At 32.2% G+C, this 21,092-nt stretch overlaps 1 protein-coding gene across 2 annotated transcripts in view; it reads right to left on the reverse strand.

Moving 5' to 3' along the window:
- Positions 1-21,092, reverse strand: part of ASCC3 (activating signal cointegrator 1 complex subunit 3) — a 300,957-nt gene that overhangs the window by 88,751 nt on the left and 191,114 nt on the right. The window contains exons 20-30 of one of the 2 annotated variants that reach the window (XM_019738872.2): positions 20,527-20,703; positions 16,927-17,152; positions 15,192-15,346; positions 12,310-12,408; positions 11,254-11,422; positions 10,448-10,668; positions 8,944-9,029; positions 6,712-6,878; positions 6,458-6,603; positions 6,108-6,228; positions 3,755-3,897 (exon numbers count right to left, since the gene is read on the reverse strand). In XM_019738872.2, the coding sequence (XP_019594431.2) occupies positions 3,755-3,897; positions 6,108-6,228; positions 6,458-6,603; positions 6,712-6,878; positions 8,944-9,029; positions 10,448-10,668; positions 11,254-11,422; positions 12,310-12,408; positions 15,192-15,346; positions 16,927-17,152; positions 20,527-20,703 (1,710 nt within the window). Of the gene's footprint in view, positions 1-3,754; positions 3,898-6,107; positions 6,229-6,457; positions 6,604-6,711; positions 6,879-8,943; positions 9,030-10,447; positions 10,669-11,253; positions 11,423-12,309; positions 12,409-15,191; positions 15,347-16,926; positions 17,153-20,526; positions 20,704-21,092 lie in introns of those variants that run through there. The other variant, XM_074333336.1, reaches the window with a different exon arrangement.

Here is a 21,092-nt window from a genome sequence, read left to right on the forward strand (position 1 = left end):
TACTTTACTTTGAGAGTTTACTGGGTTAAGAAGATAGGTGGATAACGTTTTTTGCCTTTGCTAAGAAATAAAATTCTTTCTAAGTCACATTCTTTCTCTCCATCTTCAGATTTGTGCTAGCTTTCTTTTCTTTCTCCTGTTCTCCCCTCCCCTTCCACCTCCATATCTAGGAACTCTTACTGCCAATCAACTGCAGAATGATTCTGATGCTGTCCTATTCCACAGGCACTCTGCTCCACAGCTGCCAGGATAACTACTCCTGGACTTCCCCTGCCTCCTTTGAATACTCCCGTTGTCAACACTCGAGTCCTACTCAGAGTCCCTATGTTCTGCCACAGAACAGCAACTGGACATCGTACAAGGAGCAGCAGCAGGAATAGCACTTCAGCTTCCAGCCCAGGATTTTATGCAACGATTAAAGTGTTAAAAAGTCTTCCTATTTTGAGTTAAATATTTTAGGGGATTCAACAATGGAAACACCTGCCTTATATATTTGGTATAATCAGATTGAATTTACACAGTAATCAGTTGCAAACCCTCTGAAATTTTTATTTTAAAGTTGATTGCTTTTAGAGGCAGGAATAAAACAAAGCCTGGGTTGTCTTAGTCTTGGGATGGACTTAGTGAAACTAAACGACATAATTTCTAACTGTCCTATTATGGCAGTGAAACTCTACAAAACAGAAGAAACCATACAAGTAAATTCTATGGTTTTCTAATTAGGCTTTGTGATAAAATTTTGTGCTGATAAGAAAATACAAAACAGAGAAGTAATTTTATACAATGGCTGAATTGTCCATAATTCCTTAGGTCTCATACATTAAAATTAAAAAAAAAAGTAGAGCTGTACTGTAGCTGGGAAGAGCACATGAGGTTCACATTTGAAGTGAATGTGAGTCACACATGTGCTAATACATATACTTCGAGCAAACATCCCAAAGTGTGTTCAATAGGTATGTACTTTGTACCTTGACTTCAAAGAAAAGTCTCCATTTGGAACACTTTTAGGAATAAAACAAAAGAGAAAAAAATGCCTAGATCGATGCTGCACATAAACTAAACTGTCAATATTCCATATATCTATTTTTCAGCATTTGCCCCCTAAGTCAAGATACTGTTTAGACACAACAGGTTGATTATTTGGGAATGTTAATTAAATAACATAGAACAAGAAAGCTTTTGACGAAATTATTTTGGTCTTAAATTATTATATTGTATAAATATTTGGTATACACATATAAGAAACATTAAGGAAGTAATGATGAAACTTGAAAGATAAAATGATAGCTTTCACTCTACTTCAAGGAGTCATGTGATACCTTTTACATGAAACTAATTTTGAGATCAGCTACTTATTAGTAAATAATGTAATCTGTGGTCCTATGCAAGAACATTTTGAAATATTAACTATTATATACTAATTGCATAATATTCTGTAACTAACAATAGTTAACCAATATTTATTAACATATTGTTGTAATACATACAGTACCATCTAACAGGATTATGAACCCTAAATGAGTCATGAGAAGTAAGAGAAAAAATAAACATGTGGGATTACATCAAACTAAAAAGCTTTTTCACAGCAAAGGAAACCACCAATAAAACAAAAAGGGATCCTACTGAATGGGAGAAGATATTTGCCAATAATATATCCGATAAGGGGTTAATATCCCAAATTTATAAAAAAACTCACTCTACTCAACTCTAAAAAACATATAACACAATTAAAAAATGGGCAGAGGACATGAAGAGACATTCTTCTAAAGAGGATATACAGAGGGTAAACAGACATATGAAAAAATGCTCCACCTCACTAATCATTAGAGAAATGCAAATAAAAACCATAATGAGATACCACCTCACCCCAGTCAAAATGACTATCATCAATAAATCAACAAAGAACAGGTGCTGGCAAAGATGTGGAGAAAAGGGAACCGTTGTGCACTGTTGGTGGGATTGCAGATTGGTGCAGCCACTATGGAAAACAGTATGGAGGTAGCTCAAAAAACTGAAAATGGAACTACCTTATGACCCAGCAATACCACTCCTAGGTATCTATCCGGAGAAATCCAAAACTCTAATTCGAAAAAATTTATGCACCCCTATGTTTATTGAAGCACTATACACAATAGCCAAGACATGGAAACAACCGAAATGCCCATTGGTAGACGACTGGATTAAGAAACGGTGGTACATTTATACAATGGAGTATTATGCAACCATAAAGAAGAATAAAATCTTACCATTTGCTACAATGTGGATGGACCTAGAGAACATTATGCTAAGTGAAATAAGTCAGAGAAAGACAAATACCATATGATCTCACTTATATGTGGAATCTAAAGAAAAGAATAAATGAACGAACTAATCAGAAACAGTCTCAGTGACATAGAGGAAAAACTGAGGGTTGCTAGATGGCGGGGAGTGGGGATAAGGGGGAAGGTGAGGGGATTAGATAGAAAGCACAATCAGTAACCACAAGATTGCCACGGGGATACGAAAGTCCATTTGGGGAATGTAATTAATAATGTTGTAAAGATTTTGTAGGGTATCCGATGGACACTTGTCTCATTAGAAAGAGCACCTCAGGCAAGATGTAGATGCCTGATCACTGCACTGTACACCTGAAGCTGAAGCTGAAGAATAATGAATGTCAACTACAATTTTATATATATGTGTATATATATATATATGTATATACACATATATATGTATGTGTATATACATATATACACACACACACACACACACACACACATACAGTTACAAGAAGTAGAGTACAGCATTAGGAATAGAGACAGTGGAAATGCAATGGTTGTGTGCGATGTCAGAGGGGTAGTAGATTGGGGGGAGGGGGTTATCACTGTGTGAGGGATATACATGATTAATGTCTAACTATTATATTGTTTTGTACACCTGAAACTAATTAAAAAAAGAATAACTCTAAATTAAAGAAATTGTATAATAATAAAGATGCATGATTAATTATCTTAGAAAATATAATGGAATAGTCACATAGTAGAATATAATTATGTAGACAAAACTACAATTGCTTAAAATTTTAATGATGGTTATTACTTGGTTAAAGGTTACAAACAGGCTAATTTTTACATACTAGTTTTCTAAATCTTTGAAAATGGTCATGGTATTATATATTTCATGAGAATTTAATTTTACAAAATTGATTATAAGTTCCTTGAAAGCAGGAAACACTCAAATATTATGAAAACTTAGTTGAATATTAAAATAAACACATGTGATTGTGTTAAAGGGAAAAAATATAGAGATAAATATGGATATAGAAAATAAATACTTAGAGGGAAACTACTGGATGGAAATACATAAAAATAGTAATAGTGTTCAGGTGGCAGTATTATGCATTTCTTCTTTCGTCTTTTTTCCCAAAATTTCTGTAATGTTACACTAAACTTTTAGCACAGATTAAAACTAAACATAATTAAATACAGAGGGTGCAAAAAATGTATACACATTTTAAGAAAGGAAAAAATTGGATTAAAATTGTAATACTCAATATATACTAATAACAAAAGATGAATACAAGTCCCGTTTGACTTCTGCAATTACAAGAATTGCTCAAAGTGGTTACGATCTGGGTAATTTTAATATAACTTTTTTCTTTCTTAAAATGTGTATACATTTTTTTTTGGCTCCCCTGGTATGTAATTTCCATTATACTACCACACAAACTAACCTGACACATATATGAAGTAGAAAAAAAAATATTGCTTACCTCTCTTTCATCCATATTCAACCACTGCTTTGGATCTTCTTCAGTAGCCAGAAAGGCTATCAACTCCAAAGCAGTAAGACGAGTTTGACGTCTTGATGAGACAAATATCAAAACTGGTTTGGCTGGAGAATGGCTTCTAATTGCTGTTGAAAAGTTGTGGAAAATAAAATGGTAAGCCACTTACACTGGAATCTGAATTTATTAGGATATCAAATGGATAAATGAAAGCTGATGTTGTAAGTGATTTAAGTGAATTCTTAATTTGGTCATGAAATTCAGCATTGTTTGAGGTACAAGATGGATCTGACAGCATATTTTAGAAAGGATAGTAAAGGAAAGGAAGCTGGCCCTACCTAAGAAACTATATTGCCTGGGATAGGCAAGATTTAACTATGTCGGTTCCCAGTTCTGTTCTGAGCTGCTGAGAAAGGAGACACTTAAAAGCTGAGACTTTTCATTAATAGCTGAATGTAGCTACTAAATCTTAGGTTGAGTTTTCTATTTCTGAGTTGTGTTATGGCCTGCCTAAGAAATGATATTACAGAGTTAATTGGTTCTGGGATGTGGAGAGAGTCAAGTGCTGCAAAGGTGATGAAAAGTCTCTAAGAAAAGCTCCCCCAAAAAAATCCCTTTTATTTTTGCCCTGTTACCAGTAGATGCAACATTAAGAGAGTTTTTATCAATAACCTAGTAAGAGATAAGCCGGAAGAATGTTTTCCTAAACACATACGTGTAAGGTTTCAAGTGGGAAGATAAGAGAATGCAGAAGAGAGCTGAAGAGAATACCATGCCTGAATCTCTATCTGCATGATGGCACATGGGTAGTTGACACACAGAAGATGAGATGAGTAGTTTGAAAACAAGACTGAAAAAGAAAATACTTAAAAGAGCCACAAAAGTCATTTGACCTCACTGGAAATCAGATTTCCAGAGGCTCCAAAATACTGATAAAATGACACAAGTAGAATGTATACTTTTGTCTACTAGCTCTCTTAAAACAGTCAGACATATTTAAAATTTTTATAAAAAAAGTTCAACCTGCTTGTAAATTCTTGTTCGAAATGTGAGCTGTAGAATTTCTTTTTATGGGCTAAGAAACAAGGTTAATAATGGAAATACTGACATGACCTCGACTATATTCATACCCTAAGAGTGAGAAATAAAGCTATCACATTTCCAAACTCAAATGTAGTACAAGTATACAAGAAGAAATATACTACAAGTGTAATGAAATAGTTTATAAAGATATCTGCTATACCGATACTATATCTAGAGAAGTGTAAGTATTTCAGTTATTTACTATTGATTTACATAACACAAAATACTTCATCTTAATCACTGGTAGGAAAACAGACATTCCTTAAATAGACAGATATAAGAAATCTCAATAATACATACTATGAAACATAACTCACTTATCTTATTTCTCACTCACGGTTTATCAGAATATTACAGAATGCAAATGGCAATGCTTTGATAAATCACATTAGAGGTACATGGTTTTAAATACACATATTAGTACAATATTGGTATCATTTGTACACATAATAGTGAATGAATCTGTTTCTTTTTTAAACCTCAACATTTAATGGATTTTTGCTGCTGCAAGAACAGGTGTGCCTGAACAGCTCACGGCAGATTTATTGTTCATTAGTGATTTTGTACAATGCTTCTGTGGAGGTGTAAATAATCTGAACTGCCAAGATTGGTCTCTAGTTCACAATCAATACTTTGCTTCTGTCATAAGGCTAATTACAGCAGCTAAAAAGTCACCTCACAACTGTCACCTCACAATCAACAGCAGTTCACATTACAGAATTTATTCTGGATGTTATTTTTAATTGATACAATAAATATTCCTTATGCAGCCCAAACATGTTTCTATAAAATAAGAGTGTTATTCTTAAATCTTTCCTGCTTGCCTAATTTGTTAGAAAGGGAAAAACAAAAAACACAACACAGAAACAGAAGCAAAAAAAGTACTGAAATTTGTAAGTTTTGTGGTTTCTGGTGAAAATTAAGATTGTGTGATTTGGTTTTTACTGTGGCTTCTATTTATCATTTGTTCAAGCTACCACCATACGAAAACACCTTAACAAATTTTAGATTGATTTGATTATGCTTTAAAATTATATACATTTTTCTACTACAATGACATTATCATTTATAAATCTAACTTCCAATAGTTAATTCAACATATATTTATATTTGTTAACACTTGAGGTAAACAGTTTTAGATGTTTGTAGAAGTTGGAGCAATATCACCCTTTCAAAGAAATCCAAATTATTTAGAATTCAATTAAAGGATACCATACAAAACGGTTGCTATTCATTCTAAGAATCCGCCGCTTACCCTGAAATGTCGGCTTATTCATACTAGCCATACGAGGACAGTAATGTTGACCTGGGAAGCCTTGAATGTGAACTTCCAGTGGAACTGGGCGTACCGATGGTCGGAAGTTGAACAAGCCCATCTAGAGTAAAAATGACAGATATACAATGTGATATATAGATGATGTATTACAGAATTGGACACCTGAAACCTATGTAACTTTGTTAACAATTGTCCCCCCAATAAACTTTAATTAAACAAACGACAGAGAAACCATTTTCAGTTTGGACATGTAAGTGTATAATGTTACGGTGCCTCCTTATGTGGCCACCTAAGCCACACAAATGCCTGCTTGTCCATCTTCCACACACCTGACGGATATTGAGCCAGTCAGCAAGGTCTCTGGCATTAGCTAACGCAGTAGATAGTCCAACTATTCTAACAGGCTTTTCTGTGTGCGATGAGATAAAATTCGTTCGAGAGACAATGACTTCTAGAACAGGACCTCTTTCTTCCCCTAGGAAATAGGAATAATATACATTAATCATTTCAACAAATCCTGATGCTGGCTGATGCAAGTATGAGAGTTGAAGTTTGTAAAATGGCTTCAGATAGTGGTACCCACCGAGTAGATGGATCTCATCTATGATGAGAATTGTGACTTGCTTTACATAGTTCCTATTTTGCCAGCTTCTGCTGACTCCATCCCATTTCTCTGGTGTGGTGACGATAAGGTCAGCTTTAGCAATGGATTTCATATCAGGAGTTACATCCCCTGTTAGCTCAATAACTCTGGAGGGGAATAAAATGGATCCCTTTAACTTTTCAGGTAATGTGACCTTGGAAAGGCAAAATATATCTTTCAAAATAAAATTTTATAGTGCTTAAAACTACTTTATCTCCCTTCGATTTCTGAAATTTTCTGTGATTTGCATCCAAAATATGTTTCTTAAGAATTTTAAGATTTCCTCTCATAAAATGAAGGGCATATAAAATCAAAACACTGACAATTTAACTTTTATGCAGCTATGAAAAGCGTCAAACTTTGCTTTATGTTTACAAAATCTCTGCCCTATGTGATTATAGAGAAGAACTCACATCTCTTTCTCCATATGCTGGAATAAACACCTTTCTAATGAAGCAAAGTGTTAACTTATTAAGACAAAAGGAGATCCTCGACTTTTTCGAGAACCATGTGATTTCACTGATACGTGGTATATAAAACTGAAAACAACAAAGGAAGAGACAAATGAAGAAACAAAAACTCATAGACACAGCTGATAGTTTAGTGGTTACCAGAGGGTAAGGGGGGAGTGGGGTGGTAGATGAGGGTAAAGGGGATCAAATATATGGTGACAGAAAGAGAACTGACTCTGGGTGGTAAACACACAATGTGATATATAGATGACGTATTATAGAACCACACATCTGAAACCTATATAACTTTACTAACAAGTGTCACCCAAATAAACTTTAATTAAAAAAAAAGACAAAAGGAGGCATTAATTAAAATATGATATGTGTAAGCTTCATTTCTTAGATTGAAATTTCCTGTATAAGTTAAAGGCAAATTCAAACATATTAGGACATGAAGAAGAAAGCTGGGGCAAATACGTATGTGCCACCTCATTCTGAGCAAATCCCAGTTTTATAGTAAAAAAAGGGAAATCTGGAAGCTAACTCAAAATTTTAGGAAATCGCTAAATATTTTTTATAGCTGTTTTAACACTTGACAAACAAAAAAAAAGGGCAACATTATTTCCTCCTAGCTTAGTGTTCACAAAGTTTTTACTTATTTTTATTCATTTTTACTTTTGGTTATTATTTTGAAAATGTAATACATTCATATGGTTCAAAGAATATGTAGTGAATATTCTCTGTAACATGTCTATTCTTGTTACCCAGCTCTCATTCTAAAGCAATCATATATTTATATTCTTCATTTTTTTAAAAACAAAAGGTAGAATACTTATATCTCTAAAAGTCATTCCTTCAGCATATAAAGAGCTTTCTTTTATATAGTGATACAATATTTTGTGCTGTGTGAATGTACCATAATTTATTTAGTAATACTCTATTGGATGCTACGGTTACCTGCAATCTTGCTGTTAAAAAACAATACTACAATGAATAACCTTGTGCAATATATATATTTTAAAAGTAATTTTCTTATAGGAATTTCTATCATTTGGTACATTATTTACATGTAAAATGTCTTTTAAGCAGTTTTTGGAAGTTACTCTGAAGGATATGAAAAGAATTTTTTTCTTTTGTTTTAGAAAGAAAATTTCTTTTGTTTTAAAATTTTTGAGAAAATTATCCTGACAATAAAAGTACTCATATTAAATAATTTTGGGGCCGGTGGCGGGATGGCCCAGTTGGTTAGCGCGTGAGCTCTCAACAAGGTTGTCGGTTCAATTCCCACATGGGATGGTGGGCTGTGCCCCCTGCAACTAAGATTGAAAACGGCGACTGGACTTGGAGCTGAGCTGCGCCCTCCACAACTAGATTGAAGGACGACTTGGAGCTGATGGGCCCTGGAGAAACACCCTGTTCCCCAATAAAAAAATTTATTAAAAAAATAAATAAAAGAGTAAAATAAAATGAGGAATGCCTAGAACTATGTTGAGAAATACTGAAATCGGGGCTAAAAGAATCTTTAAAAAAACCCTCAAAATCACACTTTTCAATCTTAAAACAATGGGACTGTTGGTAACATTTTAGTAGTAGTTACAACACCTTTAAATAAAAGACTATGGAAGTCATTATAAAAGTATTCAAGTTTTATGCAAATCTTTTATTTGTTGGTCCTCTTAGATTATTCAAAGTATATTTTCTGAAAACAGTAAGAACTTACTTTTTTCCAAGTTTTTCTTCTATTCTGACTTTCCAATCATCCATTCTTTCTCGTACTAGGGCTTTTAGGGGTGCAATATATACTGCCTAAACAGGAGGGGGTGGAGGGGAAGATTCTCATGAAAATAGTGACAGTAGTTTCAAATAAAGGTAAACCATAATACTTATCAAAATAAAACAGTGTAGTTTTAAAATGTATATTTTAACACAGAAAGACTTAAAATTTTAAATTAATGGGAAAAAGTCATTAACATACTCAATTTATATTTATCCAAAGTAAGATGGAAATACAATACATCACAAAAATACTGACAGAAAATTTTAAATATTTTCTAAAAAGCACCAAAGGTGATTTTAAAAAGGTGTTTTATAATTAAATTATCTTCTAAGATAATGTAAAAAAATTTTTAAAAATCATGAGAAATATATTACACAAAGTAAATAAGGGGTCAGATAAAAACAAAAGTTATTCCTGGTATTATGATGAAGAGCTGAGCTGTACCTCTTTCATGAAAACATTTACTAATCTTAAAATTCTGAAGAGAATTAATCTGGTTGCTTAAATTGTAAGGTAGATTTTATGGAAGATGCCAGTTGTATATTTTAGGTAGTCTAATTTTTATTTATTTATTTTTAAAAACAACTGGTCTTAATCCAAATTTACATACAGATTATTCACTAAAAAAAAAAAAAAATCTTTCCTTTATAAAATGTTTCAAATTTAGAGTAGAGCTCTACTGGTGCATTAACATGTCTCCTAATGGATCAATAATCACATAAGAGACTGAGAAGTAGGACAACTTAAAGTCAAGCAGGGAACAAGAGCCACTAGGAAGAAGGAAGAGCCACTAGGAAGAAGAGCCACTGCCTTTCACTGAAAAAGGAAGTTAAAACATTTCTGCAATCATAAATGATCAAGAAAATAGCACATAATTCCAATCTAACATATGAATTAGCTTTCTTACAAAATAATGTTTTTAAACTGTGAGTACTTCATATTTGAAGAATGCTTAAAATCAATACTTGTTGGACTGGCCATGTTATTTTGTATTAACTAAAGGATGTCATGGCCACTTGGAGAAAAGTGGGAGAAAAGTATATTTCCTGAGTATAAACAAACGTATTTGTTAAAGTATTAGCATTTCCTTCACAGCCAAACGATTTGGATTATGAATCATTACATATCTTATAAATATCGCTACCAATTAGGTATCTTACAATGAAATTACCAATAAAGTGTAGATATCTTATAATGACGAAAGGACATGTGAGCATCAATATGTACATTGGAGATCGAACTAGAAGACTCCAAAGTTTAAGGTAAATTTTCTTGTGGCTAATTATTTGAATAATGATCTCTGCCTCCTCCGCCCGCCTCAAAAAACTTCCTAAGAGAATTACAAAGCTACTCACTGAGTCCTGCAATATATTTAGACCAGACTAGTTTACAGATTATTAAATGCCTTTTCTAATTGAATGTAAACATGTGATTCTTTCAAACAGACCTTCGAAGTAGGGTACTTGCTGAAGACTCTGAAAATAGCTAATTCAGCTGCAACAGTCTTTCCCGATCCAGTGGGTGCTCCAAGTAGGACATTGCAGTCTGTGTGATACAGTGTATGAAATATTTGTGTCTGCACAGGGTTAAAGTGGCTAAAGTTGTACAGTGCTTCATATGCTTCACACCCCAAAGCTGTGATTGGTAAAGGCTGAAGATCCAGTAATTCTGAAAAGACACAACAGGTACTATTAAACAATAACTGGGAAATATGCACAATACTGAATACTGTATCTTAGGAATAGATTAGAACAATCCTTAATTCTTTAGAGGGTAATAAATAAAAAAGCTTAAAATAAATTCTTATATATTAGTCGCAAATCTTTTTTCCCCATTACCACATTTATAAGATTGACACATTGGACAGTTTTCCAGAGCAGTTCCACATAAGCCAGCTATAATGCTATATCTTTCTTTTCCAATCAGAAAAGTAATTTGAATGACAGGTGTCTGAAAATATGCATGTTACAGAACAAAACTAAATCTACCCCAATTTGTAGAAAAATGTAAATCATTTGCAAACTTCAGTACTAGAATGGTTACTATAACAAACTACTTTTCATCTGTTAGACAAATGATCATACTAGAGTGTCAAGTGCACTGTTGCTGTAGCCAATGGAAACTGAAATGAACTTGTATTATTGTAAGTTGGATTTTGATTCAGAGTCAGACAACTTTAAAGCACAGATTCTTTTCAACATTACCTAAAACAATTTTGGAAAATCAATGATTCAAGTTACTAATCAATGTTACCTGTATGGGGAGGATGTCTCTCCGGCAGAATCAGATGTTGAAAGTTGATAATACATACCGCCTCAGCTCCTAACCATCTATCAGACACGGCTCGGATGTAGTATTGGGAAGGCAAAGGCTCAAAAATAGGGATTGTAAATACCAGTAGTTGAGCTTCTTTACTAATGACCTAATGTGATATAAAGTTTAAAGTGAAAATGGATATTCTAATATCATAAAAGTCTTATTAGTCTGCTGTTAAGACAATGGTATACAGCAATATGTACTAAAGATAAAGAAAATAGCTTGGATTTCTAATTACTTGATATAACAGAAGGTTAAATTTATACTCAGTTTACATTATTTACGTATGCATATCATCAAGGTATTAACAGGTCACCAATTAGACTCATAATTCCCCAAACTTTATTCATTAAATTATTTAACTGCATGATTTTTACCGGATTCGTTACTCAATATTTTTCTTTAAATTCTATCACTGCCATAAGTGGAAAAACAGAACCACTTGGCATAAATAAAAGGTAACCATGAAGACAAATGCAAGGAAAACAAAATATTGATATGAAATTCTACTACTGCCTACTCAAGACTCCCAGCCTGAAGCTTGCTTTCTCTTTGATAAAAAGAAGAATTACAAATGAAGTATCAGTTAGACGTGCCAGCATCAAACTGAGAGAATTTAAAAAGCAATGCCCTTTTCACAATGTGATTCAATACTAGTACTGTGTTTATGTAACACCTAAAATTATTACTTCTTATTTAACTTATTTTTTTATTATTTATCCCACCCATTTGACATATTCCACCCCTCCAGAAGCCATGCCTTAAACCATGATAAAGATTACAATGTATTTCTCAAGATAAGATCACATTTGAATATATTAATACTGTAACATTTAATTAGTTTTCTTTTAAAACCACACAGAAATATTTAAAAAGTAAAACTTTAACGACACTAGAAGTTATAGAAAAATAGGTAAAAGCAAAAATTGTTAGTTTCTATTTTTTCTTTATGATATCAACATAATAAGGATATAGCCATACATATTTATTTACCTGTTTTTTAAGAATTAGAAAATACTCTGAATGATAAATATGATCATTTGTAGGATCTTCTACCCAAATCCACCAGGGTTCTCCTACTGTCCCATGGACCTAGGAAAAAAAAACAGTATCCTAATACTATGCATATTGTAACTCAACTATGGTACACTGTTGTCTGCGTACCCAGCACCCATTCCTCTCTCTTTTTGATAGCGTTATTGGTATATAATTTACATAAAAATTTAAGTTTCAAGTATAAAGTTCAATGGCTTTAATGTATTTATAAAGTTGTGAAACCACCTCCATAATATAATTTTAGAATAATTTCATCACCCCAAAAAGAAACCTTGCACCCATTAGCAGTGACTATCTATCCTTCGCCATCTCCCCAACTTCCAACCCTTGACAAGCACAGTCTACTTTCTTTCTCTATAGATCTGCCTACTCTGGACATTTCATATAAATGGAATTATTTAATAGATGGTCTTTTGTGACTGGCTTCTTTCACTTACTATAATGTTTTCAAGGTCATTCATATTATAGTATATATCAGTACTTCATTTCTTTTTATAGACAAATAATATTCCATTGGGTAGATACCATCTTTCATGTATTCATTTCTCTTTCTTGTTTTTTTCTTAACAAAGCCCAGTCTTACCATGTTTCCCTGTAAATAAGACTTAGCCGGACAATCAGCTCTAATGCATCTTTTGGAGCAAAAATTAATGTAAGACCTGGTATTATATTATACTATACTATACTATACTATACTATACTATACTATACTATACTATACTATACTATACTATATTATAAGACCCAGTCTTATATTATAGTAAAATAAGACTGGGTCTTATATTAATTTTTGCTCTAAAAGACGCATTAGAGGTAATTGTCTGGCTAGGTCTTATTTTCGGGGAAACACGGTAATATAAGACTGGGTCTTATATTAATTTTTGCTCCAAAAGACGCATTAGAGCTGATTGTCTAGCTAGGTCTTATTTTTTGGGAAACATGGGCGCATTCAATCTCTCCTGTGACTCTGGGGAAGGTGATCCCATTTCCTGGGAAGATTTTGACTAGCATAAGCCAATCAGCTTATGGCATCCCTCTGATAACAGGTTGTGATAAAGGATAGGTACATGCCCAATACTGGCCCAATCAGACTAAAGAAAAGGTCTTATGGTCCTTGCCCTGGGCTGGTGCAATGGGGTGTTGCTTACTTCTCTCTTTAAATGTGAACAAAGGAGCATGAAAACATTTGGGAAGTAGGTAACAGTGTCAACAAAGCAAAAGGATGGAAAGCTCCTGGGTCCTGAATGATAGGATTAACAGAAGTCTCAATCATACTGAGCACCTAGTCTACCAGTAGACTTTATTGAGAAATATACTTTGTTGCTTAAGTCAGTCTGAGACAAGTCAGATTTCTATTGTTGCAGCCAACAGCATTCTAACTAAGAGATTTAACTATAAAACCAATTAAGTGCTCTCTTACTAAAATGAATTAAACCAAGTTGTAGGAGACTTATGGATACTGAGAGAAGAAAACTGTGTAAAAAAAATATAAAACTTCTACATTTCAAAAATACTGTATTAAATATAAAACTTGAAATATGAGTTTATGGCTAACTATAATTTTACATTTTATGTAAAATTTTTTATTTATAGAAATATTAAATATAATTTTATATCATCTAGTCCTCATATAAATTCTGTGAGAAAGATAGTTATTAATATTATGATGACAGATGAGGAAACTAAAGGAATTAAAGGTTAGAACACTTTCAGACCAATGGTAGATTTGGGTTAGGACTATGGTTGGGTAATTTTCAATCATGATATTGAATAAAATTCATTTATATTAAAGATGTGCTAATATCATGTAATGCACAAAGTATTTATTTACACTTAACTAGGCCTTAACGATAATCATGTAAAGTAGACATTGTTTTACTACAATAATTAACTTGTATTCCCCTACTGGCTTCTTGAAAGAAAGGACTGAGTCTTCTTTGCCTTGTATCTATAATGTTTACCGGACTGTCTGCATAGTAACTGGTACAAAGATAGACCTTTAAAAATATTGACTGAATAAGAAGAGAATCCAGGGTGGATCTTCACACATACATAACATCTAGGTATTGAAGAAAGTATACAAGAAGGGGTAAAAATGGAAACAGGAATGTGACCGGAGACAAGGAAGGACATCTTCAAGAAGGACTATGTATAGTGCTGAATGTTCAGAGAAGTAAAGAAAGTAACTAAGAAAAAGCCATTTATTATGGCAACCAGTCAGCCTTTGGTGATCACTGAGGTAGTAGTGTCAGCAGGAAAGAAACGGGTACCTAGGAGGAAATGTAGAAAACTCTAATGGTGAAGAAAAGAAGAGAATGATAGTTTGAGAAACATCCAGACTTAAAAAGGTCTTTTCAGTATGGAGAATCTTGAATTTTTGGTAGGCTGAAATGACAGAATAATTAGAGATGGCAAAAATGAAGATACCATAGAGAAAATGAAAAAAGGCAGAATTAAGCAAAGTCCTCACCAAACCATTGTTCAACATTGAAATTCTAGGTTTCCTAGATGTTCTAAAGAGGTCTTATCGGTTAACATATACCACATTTTCCTTGAGGATGAGAGTAAATATTACAACAGTGCTTTGAATGAATCATATACATATATATATATGTATACATATATATGTATATGATAACTGCTTTACATATATTATTTAATTTAACTGCATATATATATATATATATATATATATATATATATATATATATATGATGCAAATGTTCTATATGCCTTGAGGACAGATGTAAGAAGCTGTAGTTGAACCTGCAGCAGAGACATTTTTGCTGAACATTGAGATAGGTATTTTCCACTTCTACCTGATCATTCCAAGTAAAATCAGCACAGACGCTGAGTGTAACTCGGAGGACGGTCCGTGTGATGGGCTGAATGGATGCTTCCATTGTAACAGAAGGAATCTGATGAACACACTGTTTGACCTTGAGTCCAATATTCACATGATGCAGCATGTGACCTGCAAGGAAAACATCACATAGAAGAAATGTATCCAGTCAGAAAAAAAGCAATATAATCTGACTTGTAAATGGGATTTCAGAGGAGGTGATTTTATTGCCTGTTTTATGATTTGCTATGTAGAATAGTTGACATTCTTGACCTGGCATGTTTGAATATTTTGTAATAGTTAACTTGAATTAGCAATTCAGAGCGCAGAAAACCGGTATCAAGGTTTCTTCAGCTATTAACAGGGTTCTTAAAATTACTGAGACTTAATAGTGTTTAAACTACTATAAATAGTTCCTCTTTTCTCCTAGTTAGTTTATGACACATTATAAAATTATTTAGTATTTTTTGAAAACAGTTGTTGTTCTATTCAAGGTCTATTTCAGAACTCTATAACCATGATGGGAAACGCTTTAGTAATAAATCACAACTCATCCATCCATACCCATTTCCAGAAAACATAAAGATAAAATATTAAATATAGTCAATCTAAATCTAATGCAAAATTAACCACTTATACATATTCTCATAAATGATCAGATTGTAAAATACTGATTATGTATGGGAGTCCCAGGGTGGGGGTGGGGGTCACAAACAGATGTGACTTACTATAAACATTTTCTCTAGTCCTAGCAACTAAATAGAAACAGATTATATTTTATAGTATCAATACTTCTTGTATGTCTTGGCTCTTCATAATTTTTTATAGCACATTTATGAATAAATCAAAATGTTTTATGTTCACCCAAATCTGTGATCACCCAAAAGGTGATCTTCCTTATGTTGATAAAATATTTACATGTTATTACAATGTGAGTACTCTCAACTTCCATAGTTAATGTCCTTAACTTCTCTATTTTTATTGACACTTCCCTTCTGTCTTAGAAGTATTCTTATTACTACAAGTGAAGTAACTATATCAGCCTCTCTTCATATCTTTAGACCTTTCAGCGGTGATCCTCGCTCTTATTTCTGTTCAGCCTGACTCCCTTCATGTGTAATGTCTACTCTATTTAGAATCTGAAATATTACCTAATCAATGCATTACATGTTTGTCCAATAAAATTTTACGCTACATGAAAATGTATATAGGAATAATTTTTAAATATTATGTGATAAAAGCAGAAGACCAAATGCTATTTACACACTAATAACAACTGGGTTAAATATATATATGTATGTGTAATGATGAAATTCATTTAGAAACTCCCTAGATATGTAGAGCTGACATAATGTTTTTTATTTGCTGTAATACTTCTGATATACTTAACAAAAGACTTTGAAATGAATCAAATATTAAGAAACCAACTGAGAATAAACCTCATGATTAATTCTCATAATTTATAGCTCAGATTTTATCTGTATAATACTCAACTTAAGGGTGTGACAATCTAAGTATTTTAAATGCTAATTTTTTCAAGTGACTTCATAAAATTTGGTGGGACTTCTGTTTGAATTTAGATAAATAAAAAAGAAATTTCATAAAAATTTATCTTGAGTAATGTGAAAATTCACAATACTTTACTTTTACATCTGGTAAAATATTTTATGTGCACAGAACAATACATTAAAACATTTTTGCTTCCTTCTTACCTATTTCATCTTTCCTCATGTCTTTCAGCTTATCCACAGTAAGATTTTTTTCTTCTAATCTTGTCAGAATGTGTGGTGGTAAGACTGAAAACTGTCTCAAAGGGCTAGCCCAACCCCACAGCCTCTTGTCGATGACTTTACTAAGATTCAGGAGCTTGTAGGTCATGGCGGGCCAACGTTTCCTCAAAGCAATTTCAAAAAGAGCACGGACAATTCTAGCTGCATTCTGAAGAATAAAAAGTGGGGACTGGCGCTTAGGTAACATGTACTTTTAAATCTGTCAATAACTTTATTATTCAGTTTCAAAAGAAGTCTGTCCAGCTGCATCCTTTAATTGTGGCAACATTTATTTTTATATGACCCTAATTATCTTTATTATTTCTAAACAAGAATAATCACCTCCTTTATGTGGACATTATCATCTTTAACTTTCAAAGAGTAGCCTTATTTCTAAGTTCGAAGAAAGCTCCTCTCTACACCCCCTAACTAGGAAGGAAGTAAGAAGAGACAAAAGGCATGCAAAGTGTTTAGGAGGCTATGGAGGCCATCTCAAATATAAAAGCTTAGTATAGTGAAATGATTAAGTTTATAAGACTATTTAGGGAAATAGGGAAGACTTTGGAATCCAGTCAGGGAGAAAAATTAGTGAGAGAAGGGTAACAAAGGACATACTGATGAGTGCAGTTACCCATATTAATGGATTCCTATTAACTAAGCAATATGTTAACTGCTTAACATATATTATCTAATTTAACAATTGCATTTGATTGGTTCTGATATTACAACTTTATAGATGAAGATACTGAACCTTGGTGAGGTTAATAATTTCACCAAGGTCACACAGATAGTTGGTGTCAGAGTATCTATTCAAAGCCAGGTCTAAACAATTCCAAACTTAATTCCAAGATTTCAAATGCAGTGGTCTGAGAATAACTTCATTAATAGACATATAGAAAGTTACAATGACTGAAGACTTTTTTTAGACCTTTGCAGTTAGTTTGCATTTGTTTTGGCTCCTTCCCTCTATCATTAACTTCCCAGATTGTTTTATTAAAAATTGTTTTTAAAATCATGAACTTAGAGACATAATATCTAATGATATTTTCATTTGAAAAATGAAGAATTTTTAATCTGGTCAAAATTATAGCAGATGATTTGACTTGAAAATCTGAAATTATGATCATAAGAGGTATGGACTTCAGTTTTATTTTATATGAAATGTGTATCTGTCTTTTGACAAAGTTACATTTTATTGCATTAGTAGAAATTTAAGAACAAAAATGTATTTAGAAGTATGAAGACAGTTCTGATACCCATTAATAATGACAGGATGGCTCTTATTAGGCCCAGATAATGATAAATAAAATGAACATTTTGATTATTATGTGTATCAAATAGGTCTTCCTACATCATTCCCATTTGCTTTTATAAAAAACTGCCTGGCTTATTTTCCCACCTGGGTTTGAATGTATATAATTTATCCTTGTTCCCCAAAAATAAGACCTAGCCAGACAATCAGCTGTAATGCATCTTTTGGAGCAAAAATTAATGTAAGACCGAGTCTTATTTTACTGTAAGACCCGGTCTTATATAATATTATATATATATATATATATATATATATATATATATATATATATATAATATAATAACATATAATACCAGGTCTTATATAAGACTGGGTCTTATGTAATGTAATACAATATAATACCAGGTCTTATATTAATTTTTGCTCCAACAGATGCATTAGAGCTGATTGTCTGGCTAGGTCTTATTTTTGGGGAAATATGGTATATTTCAGAATCTACAGTTTTCCCTCAAAGCTAAAAGGAATGAAAGGAGAAATCCCATGTGACAAGATATAAACAAGATATTTTATCTGGAATGATATAAATTGAGTGGGAATAATGATCAAAATCTCTGACATGTACAGTTTAGAGAAGCTAAATAGGCTCTTTTATAAAATCGTAGGCTACTTGAGCCAAAGATTTATTTTAGAGGTTGATAGAATAAAGTTTCAGAAATATAGAAGGAAGTGCCATTGCACAGAGCTTGTGGAACTACTGATGGCTAAAACTTAAAATATAAATAAACTCAACAACAATTTATCTAATGCAGTTAATGATGATAAACCTATAATAGGTATTTAAGAAAAATCAGGGATGCTTTGAGATATAACCTTAATGTTCTGAGATTGACTTTCTAGACACCAATCATGAAGAAACCATAACTTTTATATTGTAAAGTAATTCGTTATCACTCTCTGTTAAGTATCTTCATAATCTTGAATCAAGCAGAAATGCAGCCAGATTATTCATCCACAACCCAGTAAAGCTTTACATTTTAGTTAAACCACTATTTCAACATAAAATCATTAGAAAATATAAAATTACAATATTATATTACTTTTCAGGAAAATATATAAACAAAATAAGTCAAAACAATGAATCCTATAGAAGGTATAGGTTTAGAGAATATGTATAAATTTTCTATGGCAGAAACATGTTATACAAAATGCCAAAAAACAAAAAGTTTTCATCACATCCAGATTTACTTTATATAGCATATGAAATCATTACCTGGTTTCTTGGCTACTTTAAGTTACTACATTCATTCAAATTGTTTACCAACATATCTTGGTTCATGTTTGTAAATATTTCATGTTTATAGTTGTATCAAAGCACTCCCGAGTATTCATGGCTGTTTATAATAATCTAACACAAACATACTTTTTTTTATATTGTCTTTGAATAAAATTACAAACATATGATACATAGTACAATCGTTTTTATATTTAAAATAAGATTAAGGTGTTACTTCTCCTTAACTTAGACAATACATTATTCAAAAAAAACACACACAAAGAAACAGAAAATGGTATTCTTCTAAGGTAAAGAATATTTTTAAGAAATGTATGTCTGTAAAGGAAACTTCTCATTTGAAAGGTAAATATTGCAAAACATAATCTATTTTACTTCACCTGGAGGCTTGAATATAAACACATAAATATTACAACATTTTATTTATGGTATTTTAAAAAACTTATACATTTAACAAGCTGCAATTTAGGGAATAATTTTCTTTCAATCCTCAATTTTTAAGCAATAACAGTAGGGAAGAGAGACTTTTTTGTTTAAATCAGAGACTTGTATTGAATCTATGGTCTAAGGTATATTTATTAAATAATGGTAAAAAAATTTGTTTGTTTATATTTCTAACATTTGGGGAAAACTACAATGGTTTCACAATCTTTTTTCTCCGCTTGAAATATTCTTGTTTTATTGCCCTTTATAAGTAAAAGCAATGAACTTTACCATTTAAAGCAAAAAAATTCAGATATTGATATCTATAAACTCTAAAATAAAAACAATAGCAGTATTAAAAAGAGCCACGCTAAACACCAAATCTCACTCCCATTTCTGATGTAATAACATAGATGGCATAAAAGTTGTACAAATTAAACAGAACTAGTTCTAAGATAAAATAGTAACTTGGTAGCATGTCATAATGTAATATATTCACAGTATAGCATGAATTAATTCCTGCATCTCTAAAAGTAAACAAGGAAGAAAAAAAATGGGAAGGGATTAACAGTCGTACCTGTGCAACATATGCAGAATCTGATATAAGGGAGAAACTGTCCATCTCTCCTCGGCTGATATAAGTTTGAAGTAGGATATTTATTTTCCCATAATTGTTCTCCACACCTCCAGGAGCTGAGAGTTCACAGAAATTATTTAATAAGGTATCTAACTCCTCTATTTCCTCTTCTCTGACCTGGAAGAAGCAATGTTTTTGTAGATTATTTGGGTTGATTCACTGACACTTTTATATTAAAATTAAACCACATTGCATGCTTTTAAAAAGTTTCCATTTGATTTTTTTTCCATTTTCCTTTTGTATACTAAAATAATACTTTTTTTTCACAGATAGCTAATAACATAGAATAAGAAACTATAGTGAGGCTGGTATAATTACATTTCATTATTCATCACCAATATTAAAGTTGCCATTGACATATCAAAATTTGATATGCCACAAAAATTAAATCTTCTGACCTCACCATCTTTCAATTGATGAGATTTCATTTTTTATTTGACCAGAGTAAAACCTCTGCCCAAATGGATTAGGGCAAACTTGAGTTATCTTCAGATGCATTCATTACA

The sequence above is a fragment of the Rhinolophus sinicus genome, linkage group LG05 (genome assembly GCF_036562045.2).
Source record: "Rhinolophus sinicus isolate RSC01 linkage group LG05, ASM3656204v1, whole genome shotgun sequence".
In the NCBI taxonomy this organism is placed as follows: domain Eukaryota; kingdom Metazoa; phylum Chordata; class Mammalia; order Chiroptera; family Rhinolophidae; genus Rhinolophus; species Rhinolophus sinicus.